This window comes from Lagenorhynchus albirostris, chromosome 8 (assembly GCF_949774975.1).
Source record: "Lagenorhynchus albirostris chromosome 8, mLagAlb1.1, whole genome shotgun sequence".
In the NCBI taxonomy this organism is placed as follows: Eukaryota; Metazoa; Chordata; class Mammalia; order Artiodactyla; family Delphinidae; genus Lagenorhynchus; species Lagenorhynchus albirostris.
In genome coordinates this window covers 15,674,683-15,688,831 of record NC_083102.1, presented here as the reverse complement: position 1 = coordinate 15,688,831, position 14,149 = coordinate 15,674,683, and the positions used below count along the sequence as shown (strand labels likewise).

At 40.3% G+C, this 14,149-nt stretch overlaps 1 protein-coding gene across 2 annotated transcripts in view; it reads right to left on the bottom strand.

Moving 5' to 3' along the window:
• Positions 1–14,149, bottom strand: part of DGKI (diacylglycerol kinase iota) — a 447,808-nt gene that overhangs the window by 214,158 nt on the left and 219,501 nt on the right. For both annotated transcript variants that reach the window (XM_060155951.1, XM_060155952.1), the window contains exons 7-8: positions 12,862–12,933; positions 9,080–9,196 (exon numbers count right to left, since the gene is read on the bottom strand). In XM_060155951.1, the coding sequence (XP_060011934.1) occupies positions 9,080–9,196; positions 12,862–12,933 (189 nt within the window). The remainder of the gene's footprint in view (positions 1–9,079; positions 9,197–12,861; positions 12,934–14,149) is intronic.

Below are 14,149 nucleotides of genomic sequence, written 5' to 3'. Positions count from 1 at the left end.
TAGACTATACTTCTCCTGCAAACAGATCTCCAAATTTCCGAATTCCTCTTTAAATGGGTGTACTGCCGTGCCCCTCTTTGGGAAACTTTTGCATTCTTCGAGTATTTGCTGTATTTTGACTACTTTCAGTTTTATTAAAAGGGAAGAAAAAATTACTCGGAACCTTTAAACTTTTAATCAGCCAAATATTCCAAGAAGAATGCTGAAAACTATTAGACCGACAGAAGCTGTATCTACCTGATGTCACTCAGTGATGCTCTCAGTGCTGGTACTTGGGCCCCAACAAACATTCTTATTTAATTTGTTTGGGGTGAAGCCCAGGCAAAGATACTTTTTAAAAGCTCCCCAGAATAGAATAATAAAATAAAATAAAAGCTCCCCAGGGAATTCGAATGTGTAGCCGGGGTTGAGAACCCCTGTTTGAAGTACAAAGGGCAGAGTGAGTAGCCATATGTACTGCAGTAAAGCCAGTCACTGCGGTGAGGAACGTGAGGTGTGAGATCTGCCAGGCTCGGTGTAAATCCTGAACCACCCTGTCACTTAGATCTGTGACCTTGGCCGAGTCAGTCAAACTTCTGAAACAACAGTTTCTTAATTTTAAAATGAAGTTGATAATACCTACCTCACAGGACAGTTGTGGAGTTTAAACAAGGAAAAGGATGTGAAGCAGTTAACTTGGTATCCATCCCATGAGAAGCACTTCCATAAATGTCAGTTGCCTCGTTCATAGGTCTAGATCCCCAACACCCAGCACAAATGCCCGGCACGTAGTATGAACTCAAATCGTTGTGGAAATAATAAACCAATATTTTTAGAGTTCACCACATTGAGTGAGTCTTTCCTGATTTTGAAAAGGATCCTTGGGAAGTGAGTGATTGTTTCCTAACTTCTTTGCTGTTTTCATTCATTTAGTGCCAAGAGAAAGGCAGGACCCCGAGTGCTTGCAGGAACACACTGTCGGCCTTGCTTCTTGACAGGACCCAATAATTAAACTCCAAGAGATAGGTCGAATGCATCAAGCTGAGGTTGTTTCCTAAACTTGCCTGATCACAGAAATCACAGTCCTTCAGGTGATTCTGATGATCAAGTATGTTTGAGAAACAGAGGGTTAGAAAAACACATCAAAATAAGGCTTGATGTCCAAAAACAGGGCAGGCGGGGAGCTCAACTCTAACAGGGAACAGACACACAAAACGGCCTTTGTTTGAAACACAGATACAAGTGCTTCTGAGCCTCACCGAGCCACACGCATCTGAGGCCATCATCCCACAGAACAAGAAGGGGGCAAAAATAAAGCACGGTGGTTGACTTACAGTACCTGGACGCTTCTATGTGAGCTCTGAGTAAGCTTACAGCCCTATGGATGGTCAAATAGCAAGAGATAAGCAGTACGGAACTTCACAGCACACATCCAAATTCCCCAGGCTTCCTTCTGTTCCCGTGTAAATATGTATCTCTGTCTCAATATATCACTTCTTTTAGAAGGCAGCGTAATTCAACGAGGAACAGATGGACGTGAAGGCAGATTCGGGCTGTGTTTTGGCCAAGACAAGTCTTCTAGCCTTGCTTATCCACACTAACACTTACCCTGCCTGGTCAGTATTGTGAGAGCTAAACGAAACATGCTTTCCAAGAATGTGAAAATTATGCCAAGACGTTATTGTCTAGAATTGTTGGTGATACAGTCAAGAAACCTTTAATACTTGTCCTGTGTCCTAAAACAAAGCAGCCCTCTTAACAAGGGCGGCTAACTCAGTGATACAAAGGGTTCACTTTGCAAGTTCAACACTTTCCAAACAGTGAAATACTGTGCTCTCATTTGTATTTTTACATTCTTCTGATTCCAACAGCATTCACCCCCTGTACATTCTGTGCCCACTCTTTTGTTAAAGTCCTAAGAAAAGATAAAGGCCTTTTGTTTTCTTGTACCAGGTATTGGGCAGAATTACCTTGCCACAAAAATGATCCTATCAACACAATCTTTATCATAGTTATGACTCCTTCCTGGGCTGTTACAAAATCTTATGGGGGAATCACTGAGCTGTGAATGAAGCCTAACGTACTACTCTTATTACCCTTCAGGGATTTCCTCAGGTGATGGGATCACAAAGGATCTAAATAATAACAGATCTAAAGAGAAGATATCTCACTTCATCATTCCAAATGAAGCCCTCCTCCATCATACACTGGACAAAACTCTGATGGATAATAAGAGAGCAATCCATGGACTTTGCCTATTAAAGAACGTTCTCACTCTGCCCTGCTTCAGCTGTACCATTGCAGCAAAGGTTGTTGTGAGGACAGGTAAGCAGAAGGATCAAGAAAACTCATTCCAAAGTTAAGGACAGGGTCTCTGCAGCTTCTCAGGCGTATATGGCCAAATCACAGCAAGTATCGCTTGACCTTTAGAACTAATCAAAGGAAGTCACTTGGGCATTGAGGGAGATTGTTGGCCATTGCTATTACATATCATGGGGTCCCCAGCATTTTAAGATCATCCAGTCATAAGGAATAAGGACTAGTATGAAGAAAGGCAATGCAAGGCTAGGCAGGAGTTGATAGCGACATTTTTATAAGTAGACCATTAGAAAGAATATGAATATCCATTGGGAAGGAGTTGGCTTAAATTAACTGCAAACTATCCATAGTGTGGGACATATACAGTAGTTATCAAAAGAGTCAAATCTGTACGTATTAATATAGACTTTTCCCTATGATTTTTTTTAACTGGGAAAGCCAAATTTTAAAGCATTAAGTGGAGAACGATGTTAGTTATTAAAAACGCAGTGTCCCCCCCCCAAACTTAACCCACGAAAAGTTCATGTCACACAGGTCTTGCTCCACCAGCTCCAAGTGCTTACACTCGCATCTGAACATCTTTAACGCGTTCATCCAGTCAAAATATCATCTGCTAACATTTTCAGTCCAAACACTGACATCTGTAACTTTAAATATACGTTTACTTTATATCAACAGATTCAGGTTTGGTTGTTGAAATTTGGTTTTCTTGTCATTTTAATTCCTTCCAGTCATCTACCGTCCATCATCTTTTAACTTCTAGGTCTCTCTAAGTAATCTGGTGACGAAACCCAGCAAATCATCCAGGCAGCCCTCATTTCCCTTACCATCAAACTTTCATGCAGCTCCCAACTCCACAGCTGGTCACGGAGTAATTATCCACTCAGAACCAGCCATCTTTCAACAGAGAAGGAAAATATATGGTTTAATTCCACCTCTTTACAACCCACTTCTCCTGACCATTATACACTCCAGCAGATTTCCTTTACTCTTCTTCTCTCATCTGTTTAGACACAAACATCACAAATAAAGCTGACTTTATTTGATGACCCATCTTCACTGCTGTTCTCAGTTATGTCCTACCAACTTGCATTGTTCTTCCTCATCCTTCTTCCCAGGGATGCCACCCACATCCTTCAAAACCAAGCACAAATGACAGATTTTCCACTGAGCCTAGGCTGCTCTCCACGACTGAAGCTGCTCAATTCTGCTTCATGTCTTCACTGTGTTTCTACATCTTAGGTGGCATTTACCTCTCTCTGCCTCAGATGTGTAGGCATCCCACTGACCAGGGCTATTTCAACCAACATGTCTGGCCCCTTCCTCTCACCACCATATATGTATCTCTCCCACGAGATGAACACTGATCAAAAAGACAAACCTTCCCAGACATCTGAAAGCTACTCTTTCATTAAAGATTTACATGTGGCTGAATTCCTCTCCAGAATCCACAAATACCCTGACCAATGATTTAGATGGTTGTGTCTATTTTCCCCACTGGGGAGTACACTCTTTGTGGACATCAGATGAACATCTGATTCATCTTTGGACCTCTCACTGCATGTAACAGCATCTTTGAATGTGGTTAATTAAACATTTACTTAATTCAGTTAAGCCTCTTCTCCTTTATCGTTTTTAAGCAGTGTCATAGAAAAATAAAGAAATATATAAAGAAGGAAAGATATATAAATTCTAAAAGTCAAAAAACATTTTATCTGTTCTTTATCTACTTTCCAAATTCTATTTTTTTTTAATCATTTCCCAATACCTCCAACAAATTCTCTAATCTTACTGCTTCCACACCATCACTAACAGGTTGCCACCCATACTCTACACTCTACAAACTATAGTTTTTATGGTCATCAATGCTCTGGCCCCAAACACAAGGACTTTTCTCAATCCTTGTGATTTTTTTCATGTCTACAGAATTTAACATTGATGATTGCCCTATTTTTCTTTTCATTTTTAATAATGAAACTTTAATGCAACCATAGTTCTCTCTCTATCTCACAGGATTCTCTCCCTCCTCTCACTTTCTGGGTATGGATGTTCTCCCAGTCTTCTTCCGTTCTTTTATTCAGTAAATGATCAGGTCTTGACTCTCTCCCATGGGATAGGCATTGTGCTAGTGAATACACAATCCCACTACAGTGTGAAATACAACAGTTATAGTAGTATTTCAAGGTGCACTTGGAAACAGAGTAGGTGCCAGGCTATGGCCCATATCCTTGTCTACTTCTACCCTCTCCATTGGAAATCTCATCCTCTTTACATCCTCTTTCACCATAATACAGATGATTCAGGGATCAGTAACTTCTATCTTGACCCCTGTATGACTACCCACTGCTGCTATCTGCTGTTGTGTGGCTTCACCTGATACCCTGCACCCCTAAAAGTCAACAAGAAGGAAAATAACAAGAGCTAACATTTGAGTGGTTACAATGAGCCGGGTGCTGTCCTGTGTGTTTTATTTTTTCTTTTTTAGTTCATTAGTCCTCACGAAAGCCCTATGAGTTAGGTACTAGTATTATTTAACCTTTGCAGCTGAGAAACTGAAACAGAAGAGATTAAGTTGAGATTAACCAAGTTAGTAAGTGGCAGAGCAAGGTTATGAACCCAGGCAGCCTGGTTTGCAAGCCAGAGCTCTTCAGAACTACTCTATTGCAACCCTGCCCCCAAGCTCATCATACACTACCCTTTACATAGAACTTAGTTAATTGATTAAATTACTTAATGGCGTTGGAGCGCGGAGGAGCAGGGACCACCAAAATTTTAAAACTGATTCAGCAAGGCTGGCTACAGTAACATGGTAAGGCAGCATGGCATATCATTAAAAGCTTGGTTTCCAGAATCACAGTTCTTGGGTTCAAATGCCATCTCAAACTATTCAATAATTATATAGTCCCAGCTAATTTATTTGACTTTTCTATTCCTTACTTTCCTTAGCTGCAAAATGGGACTAATAGGATACCTGCCCCATAGAGCACTGTGATGATGAGATACTGAAGGTAAAGTACTTAAAATATTTCCTAACACATGTAAAGCGTTCAATAAATGTTAGCTTTCATTCTTATTATTACAATGTCCTGAATCATAGAACGTAATAAAAAGGTGCGTGATGAAAAAAATTTTGGACTTTAGCATCCAGACTATGAACTACTCTCCAAAAAACACCCCCACCAACCAGCCACTTAATAAAAGTTGCTAAGATACCAACTTATTATCCTGAAAATTTAAGGGCAAACAAGTAAGCATTTTTTATGTATTTGCTGGTCATAAGGGAAAGGTCTCTTTATAGAAAAATTGTAGCTAAAAAATGAAGAGTAAAAACTGGAAAAATCACCCTTTAGCAACCCCTAATGAAATAACAGATTTAGGTAACAATCCTTAATGGATAAAATTATAGATGAAAGACTGATGGACAACTTTATAACAGATGGATTAGGATGACAGCTCCTGAATTCACAGATCAATCTTAACGTCACTAAGAGTGAACAACCTGATATTATGTTCCTTTAAAAGCTACACTATAGAAAAAGATACCATTACCCATATTGTCCTTTTGCCAAGAAGTTAAACCTGAATCTAATGTCTTTGTATCTAAATATTTCTACAAGAAATATGGGCCATACGGGAAATCATTTTAAAACACAATAATAAAATCATTTAATAACACAATAATAATCAGCCAAAATTAAAATATGAGATATTCTACAGGTTAAGTGACCCAATTTATTCAATAAATAAATGGCAGGAAAAATAAGAGAGGAGATTGCTATAGATTAAAAGAGATTTAAGAGATCAGTCAACAAAAAGGCAGTTGTAGACTCTGGATCCTAATTTGAAAAAAATAACTGTAAAAAAAGATATATTTGAAACAACCAGAAAATATTTTAAGGATGCCACCTCAAATTATTTAATTTTGATGGGTGAGATAATTGTATGTAGTTGTCTTTCTAAAGTGTTATCTTTTCAGGAAACAAAATGAAGCATTTACAGATTAAGTGGTATGCTAAAATCTGCTTTAAAATACTCTAGCAAAAGAAAAAAAGGAAGACTTCCACTTTGGGGAAGACAGAGTAAATGGGGTGGGACCAGGAGAAAAATGGATGTGGCTCTGAAAAGGTAACATAGGGATACCTGCGGTGATGGAATTGGTCTGTGTCTTGACTAATCAATGTCAAGATCCTTGCTGTGATGTTATACTATGATCCTGCAAGATGTTACCATGAGGGGAAAGTTTGTAAGGGGTACATGGGATCCTTCGGTGTTATTTCTTACAACTGCATGTGAATCTCAAAACAAATTTAACTACAAAAAAGAAAATGTGGTGTGGCAGGGGTTAGGTGAAACAATAATAGCAGAAAAGTTCAGGGTTATACGCTTTTATGCTCAAGTGTCTTATTTAGTTATTTTAATGTTTACTAGTATCGGCATTGCAGATCAGTTCCTTTTCAGAAAGATGAATATAGAAAAAGATGTTTAATGATATAACATACCAATAACTAAGGGTTATTATTTACACATAGGATGAGAAAAGCATTGATTGAAATGAAGACCAAGAAGGACCTGACCTCAGACAGGAATATATCAGGTATATGAGGTCTTGGTTCCAGAATTCTGACAGTGAGTTAAAATCTGTATATTTAAATGTAATGTTGAACAAGACACATAGTAAAGAAGTGCTTTTATAGGAAGAGATGAATGAGTATGATGTTTTGTCAGTAGTATTCCTTATAGGAAAGAAATAAGTGACTAGTTAGAAAGAAGTGACGACTAATGTGTTACTGAATATTGCAACAACAATTCAGGATGTGAAATGATAATTGCAGAGTTTGTGTTTCAAGTCAAATTTCTGTATTATCTGTGGTGTTTCAGGCATAGAATCTGTTTTATGTCTTTATGAACATTAAAAATATCTGTGACACCAAAAAACAAAGTTCATGGTTATGGAATTCATTATGACCTTCTCTTTCTCTTCACTTGCTTGAAAATTTCCACAACCAAAAGAATTTTTAAAGTTTAGAAAAGTAAACTTAGAATTTCTCTGCAGAGTGGTAGTCTTCTGATTTTTCTGTTCTATCTTCAGGGGCCCAAAATCCCATACCACTAGGTCACCCTACACACTCATGCTAGTTGTTTTCTTCTAAAATACAGTTTTCTTCTACCACTCCTTTGCTTAAAAGGATAAAGTTTACATGAATCAAAAATCTCCCCCAGCCAGGCCTGAGCAACCTTATGCTCATGCCCTACACACCTCCTACACAGACCTTCCACAGCAGTCAACCTAGTCTCACGGTCCCATGAAGATAATTTTGGACAAAGTATCCTTGCTTGTGCCATTCTCCTGTTGGTCATTTCCTTCTCCACTGACCTCAATCCCACCCATCTGTAAGGAGGCAGAATGAAATCCACCTGCTTCATGAAGCTCTCCCTGATCTTTCCTTAAAATAACTATATGGTTCTTCAGAGCAAGGATTGTCTATTATATCACAATGCCTAGTAGCCTTCTTGATACCATCAAGGTTTTTGATGAAAAATGTGTTGATTTAACTGAATATTTACTATACAGCACATGGAGAGATTACTGAATTTTAGGGGAAAAACACACACAAAGAAGTAAAAATGTTAAAGACGTTTTAAAATAACACCAAATTGGAAATCAGTACACCTGAATCTCAGACATAGTACTGTAATTGACTTGCTATGTCACCTTGGACAACTTACTTAGCATCTCGTGACATTCAGCTCTAAAATGTAAAAATAACTAGATGTTTCATTTTTTAATGTGTAGATACTGTACTCGCCTCTGGAAAACAGTTCCCAAGGGCTTCCATGGATTGTAACTTGAAAAGATGATTCCTACATGTTACTCATCAGAGGCAAAACTTTTATATAAAACACATGAAGCAAAACAGTGTCCCTGATCCACCAGTTTTTAAATAAAATTGAGTCAATGAGAATACACTACATGATAATTTTGGAGACCATCTGAAGTAGGACTGCCATATCTTTTAAAGATACTACATTCAAAAAGACTCCCTAAGGTACCTGCACCCCGGGGGAGGTATAATCTTCTCCCTGTAACATTAAAAGTCTGCCATCCCATAACTTGGAGATGACTATCTAAGATGTACAGTACAAAGGTAAAAACGTTTCTATCACAGATTAGGACCTTGTTGAAAAACTACCAAGGTCTCCCAGAATATAGCAGCAGAGACTCTCCAGGACAGAAAGTACAATGAGGATGGAATACAGAATGAGATTAGATGTTAAGAGGATAAATTCTACTTTGCCTTAAGAAAAGAGTGTTGCTCTCTAAGCAGGCCTTGTGTACTGGGGAAGGTCATGACCCACAGTCTGCATTCGGGTTGGAAGTGGTGGTAATAGCAACCAAACAATGGCACAGAGCGCCCTCACAGCCACTCCCTGGGGTTGCCCAGGCTGGAAGAGAAGAGAGTTGTGTGAGAATCAGCTGTACCCACTATGGGTCCTTAATGAACTCAGGAGAGCACCCATCAAAGAGAACATTAGCACCTGAGTGGGAGGAAACACTCCTGCTGTGGAACTTTGATTTCTTTAGGAGGTGGAGGCTGGTTCCATGAGAGAGCCCAACGCAGAACTGTGATGGGCTAATGGGATGAGCTGGGAAGCAGAGGACCTTGGGGATGAGTGAGCAGAGATTGTAAGAACCCAGAGATTCGTCAGGGGGAGAAAAGCAAGAAGCAGCAGTTACTTTTTCTCTGTGCTGGCCCAGCAGCACCAGGGTTCCGGCAGTTACCTGAGGTTTCTTCACCTTAATGATCCAGGTGGGCGGGACAATAACAGCAGCGTGAGCCCCCAGGGAGCAGGGTTCCTCAATCTGGTGCAGCATGAAGCAGGTCACCTTATTGTGAAACTAAAGGGAAAAACAGGCCAGTAAACAATTCTGTGCAAAGGACGATGCTGCCACAAGAAGGAATAAGTGCATGTATACACACATACACACACACACACACACACTCTCTCTCTCTCTCTGAGGTCACACGCTCTCGTCACTGCCCAACCAGCCCCAAGAACTTAGAGACCAGATTTCAAATTCATTCCACTTTACAAACTGATAACGATTGATAACAAGAAATCCATCTTACAGGACAAGCCGGCTAAAATTTGATAAGCTTTTAATAGGATATTTACATAAAGATGTTAGAGACTTGGAGGGGTCTACGAAGGCTAACTTTGCACATGATTTTGTTTCACTTGGCTGGCGCTGGTGACAGACTTGGTTGATCTGGGACGATGTCCAGAAGGAAACGAAGGCAAGCAGAAAGGCAATGCCGACCATCTGCCTCTCCTTTTTCTATCCATAGATGTAAATCCTTCCCAGGTCGTCCTTCCAGTGTAGGGGACCCAGGAAAGCAGATGTCTCTTCTAGAGAGCTGTTAATCCGAGAGGGAACAAAAAGACTGCTTCTGCTAGTAGGACCACTGAAAAAATAATGGTCCTGTCATACTTGGCAAGTCTAAAGTGCTTTTGGTTTTTGAAAGGAAGTAAAAGCAGACTAATGATCATAATGATACCGCAGTTCTAGGGGCTTAAGTTTATACCCCAATGGACTGAGTAACCTTAGGCCAATCACATGTTTTTTTTTTAGATGTTGAGGGTAGGAGTTTATTTTTATTAATTTATTTATTTTCGCTGTGTTGGGTCTTCGTTTCTGTGCGAGGGCTTTCTCTAGCTGTGGCAAGCGGGGGCCACTCTTCATTGCGGTGCGCGGGCCTCTCACTATCGTGGCCTCTCTTGTTGTGGAGCACAGGCTCCAGACGCGCAGGCTCAGTAGTTGTGGCTCACGGGCCCAGTCGCTCCGCGGCATGTGGGATCCTCCCAGACCAGCGCTCGAACCCATGTCTCCTGCATTAGCAGGCAGATTCTCAACCACTGCGCCACCAGGGAAGCCCAGGCCAATCACATTTTCAATCATCTTTTTTGGTGACTGTAAAGTGATAATGAGTGGTAACATTTGTTTTCTAATGAACATAAAATCCCCATTAAATTAACATTAGCTTCTACTTGGATTATACTTAACTATGACCACATAATTTGTCATCTTAACTGAAACAATTTTAAGACTGAAAGGGAGCGCTGGTAATAATTATGCTGGAACAGCAGACATAAATTAGGGCTGTTTCAGGAAAGCTGGCAAATATAGCCACCCCAATTATGTCACATCAAGGAAATTGTCTTTATCGCTGAATATCTTCAAGATCTGACATTATCCATGGCAAATTACTAAATTAATTAAGCGTGAAATACTAATTAATAAGATAATAAATAATTCCCCCTACCACCAGTTACTTGTGATCTGCAAACAATTTGCTATACCAGAGAAATGTCATTTGAATTCCTTCTTTAGAAAGTGATTTTCTTTTAGCAATTCAAATAAACCCCCAAATGAATGGCCATTGCATTTCTAAAATGGTAGGAGGAATCTCAGAGACTGCCTACTCCAACTCTCTCAATTTATACCCGAGTAATCTCTAATCTAGAGAGACTAAGAGGTATGTCCAAAACTGTAGGACTTCTAAGTGGTAGAGTCAGGACCTGAATCCACGAAACCCAGCTCCCAAACCCAGTTTTATTTTCTGCTGCAGGAAGCGCCCATAGAAGGCACTTAATTGTTTGACATCAGATATCCTAGAAGGAATTACCTGTAGTGTTAAAATACACCACCACCGTAATCTGTCTTAAAATGTTCTGTGTTTTCAGTCCTTGAAAAATCACGTTGTAAACCTGGGAAACTCAAAGCTATCAGTACTTGGAACTGACCAAAACTCTGCCACAGGGGTCAAGTGAAAGTTGTTTTTTAGTGATTCAACTGGACTACAGATTAATAAAAAGAGAGCACATGTGTTCACTGTCAAGTGGGACTGAGTTCCCAAATTAAATAACCCTGGATCAACCACCTAACCACAGCCTGGCAGCTACGGGGGCACGAGCGGGCGCATCCTATCTGAGGCCAGCTTGATGCCATTTGGCAAGTAACATCTCACCAGATCAGGGAAACCAACAGCACAGAGTTGGGGACCCCTGGGCTCTAAATCTGCTTCTTCCTGTCCAGGTGGAGATATTGCTTTGATGGCATAGTCTCATTCAAGGACTAGGATGGCCTTATGTCTGTGAACATGTTCTTGAACAGAAGCACAAAGATTATTCGTGCAACAATTAACCGAAAGGAGATGGAAACGCCAAGAATAAAAAATGTGCCAGGAGGGTGACACACAGAAAGCACTGAGCTTTCCAGACCAAGGCGTCCCTACCTAGTGACAGCAGATCCTCCTGACAGGTGCGGGCCTAGGGAAATTATGCCAGAGAGATTATTAGGTTGAACCTGATGGAACTGCCAAAATTCAAGTTTTTGACCCACAAAAATGTCAGTTTCATGTGTTTCAACTAAATGCATCTTCTGCTCCTGCCCTGTGGCTCTGTTTGGCAGGTAAAGCTGTTGTGTGTCGAGTCCTGATGTTTTCCTTCCAACCCTTACCCTCGCTAAAACAGCACAGCCCTTTCTTTTCAGGTTGGCTGTGCAGTGAGGGGACAATGTATCGCAATTATACAGTCATTCAAAAAAACAAAAAAAAAAACCCCCAAAAACAGGTGAATTGAGAGATTAGAGCAGGGGTCCAGACTTTTTCTATAAAATGACTGGACAGTAAATATTTTAGTCTTACAGGGCCATACTGTTTCTGCTCCAACTACTCAACTCTGCTGCTGTAGCATGAAAGTAGCCAGAGATGATACATAAAGGATGGGCATGGCTGTGTTCCAATAAAACCTTATGTATAAAAACAGGCGGCAGTCAGATGTGGTCTACAGGCCATAGTTTCCAACTTATGAGTTACAGTATACATTGTCTAGTTAAAGAAAAAAACAGGACCATAGGCAAACAAAAAAATGAACCATCTAGTTGGGACAGAGCTGTTAAAAAATGAACAAAAGATAGATAAGAGAGGAAGAGTAAATAGGGAAATTACCATTGGATCCTGATCAGTATATATGTTCAAATGCAAGAAAGACTTACATTTCAATGAGCATACAGCCAACTATAACAACATCGAAGCCTAAAGAAGGATACAAGACCACTCTTATCCTAACATAGCCCCATTATAAAAAAAAAAGTTGCCCACATCCAAAACAGAAGAACCAAGATGCCTGAATTTCTGTGTCAGAGGGATTATCTAAGGTTGCAATCTCCCACTATAGGAGTCAACGACAATCTAATGTAGTGGGGAAAATGTGGCGTAAGAGTGAAAAGCCCTCGATTCTAAACCCAGGGATAGAACCAGGAGAGGATTTTCCAATCTGTGATCCCAGGCTTCAATGTATAAAGGGGTTAATTTATAGTTTCTTCCAGCTCATTTATGCTATAGTTCTATAGTTTTGATCTGTCTTTCTTCCTCCACAGATCCTATGGGAGAAATAATACATAAATTAGGATAACGTTCCACTTACAGACAGGAACTCCAGCAATGACGTAAGTCGATTTTGATAAAACACGAGCCCACTTTATTTTATCCCCAAACTTACCGCCTGCTTGCACCAGGAACAGCTGATAGCCACAATCTCTTTACTGTGGAAGGAGAATTTTTGCTGGAAGCCCTGGGATGTCAGAATAAGAAACAGAGAATTAAAACCACTTCAAACACAGGATGCATCCGCCCTCCTGAAGTCCAACGAAGTAAGGCCAGGCTTAAGGTAACTGGGATGGCAAATGCCACACTCGGCACTGCGGCATCTCCAACTTCTACCACACAAGAGCTTCCTATCCCAGAATCCTCTGGAGTGTGACAGAGGAGGCACCAGCATTTCCTTAACACTACTCAAAGTCAGACACAGAAACGTTGTTCTTTTTCTCCCAAGTAAATGAGGGTCTGATACATTTTTATAGTAAGTAAAAGAAAGAGCCGCTTTTGGTTCACATGACTCTTCATAACAGTCATCCATCTCAGAGGTTCTATACAACCTGAACATGGAGAACCCACAAAGAGAAGTGAAGCATGAGAGAGGCAGGTGACCTAGAAGTGAGAGCCTGGGAGATGTCCCAGGGTAGAGGAGGAAATGCAAACTCTTTCATCATCCCCCGGGGATGTTGGACTCAAAACAAGCAGCTTTCAATGTCCAGTTTTCGCCAGCAAGCAGCAATGAGATGAATGGAATAGCAAACACAATCCTCTTAATGAACAAACAGAATTACTTTTCCATCCAGAAAGGAAGAGATGCTTTTTGGCTGCTTCTGTCCCTGCCAGAGAGAAGTACACAGTAACGCTCAAGGAATTTTTTTTAGCTTTCCCAAAGCTCATCCATTTCTATCTCCCTGTGAAATCTAAGCCAAACAAAATAATGCAGATCAATGACAAAAAACATCTTAAAACAAGGCTTTTGTAAAGTAATCCAAAGAAAACAGAAAGATGTGACGGGCAGGAAAGTTTTTAAGGCATTGGCTGACTAAGTCTTGCTTAACGTATACAGATAACTTTAAGTTAAAAAAACCCAAAAACTCAATTTACACATTATTAAAAGAAGTCCCAACAGCATTTTTGCAGTCCCCATAATTCCCACCTATCTGCAGCATTTTATATACTAATGAGCATTTCCTCCTTTTGGGTCCTCTCGCCTCTCTTGGGTTTCCTAAAACACATTCTAGGTCTCCTTGTCCCTCTCCAATCTCCTGCATGTGGACATAAGACCGGAACCAGTGTCAATCCTCTGTGCTCTGCAATTCCTCCTTGAATCCTTCTCTTTTCTCCCCAGCCTCAACTCTCACTTCTAGAAACAGGACCTCTTCCTTAACACCGGACTCTCCTGGATTCTGAAA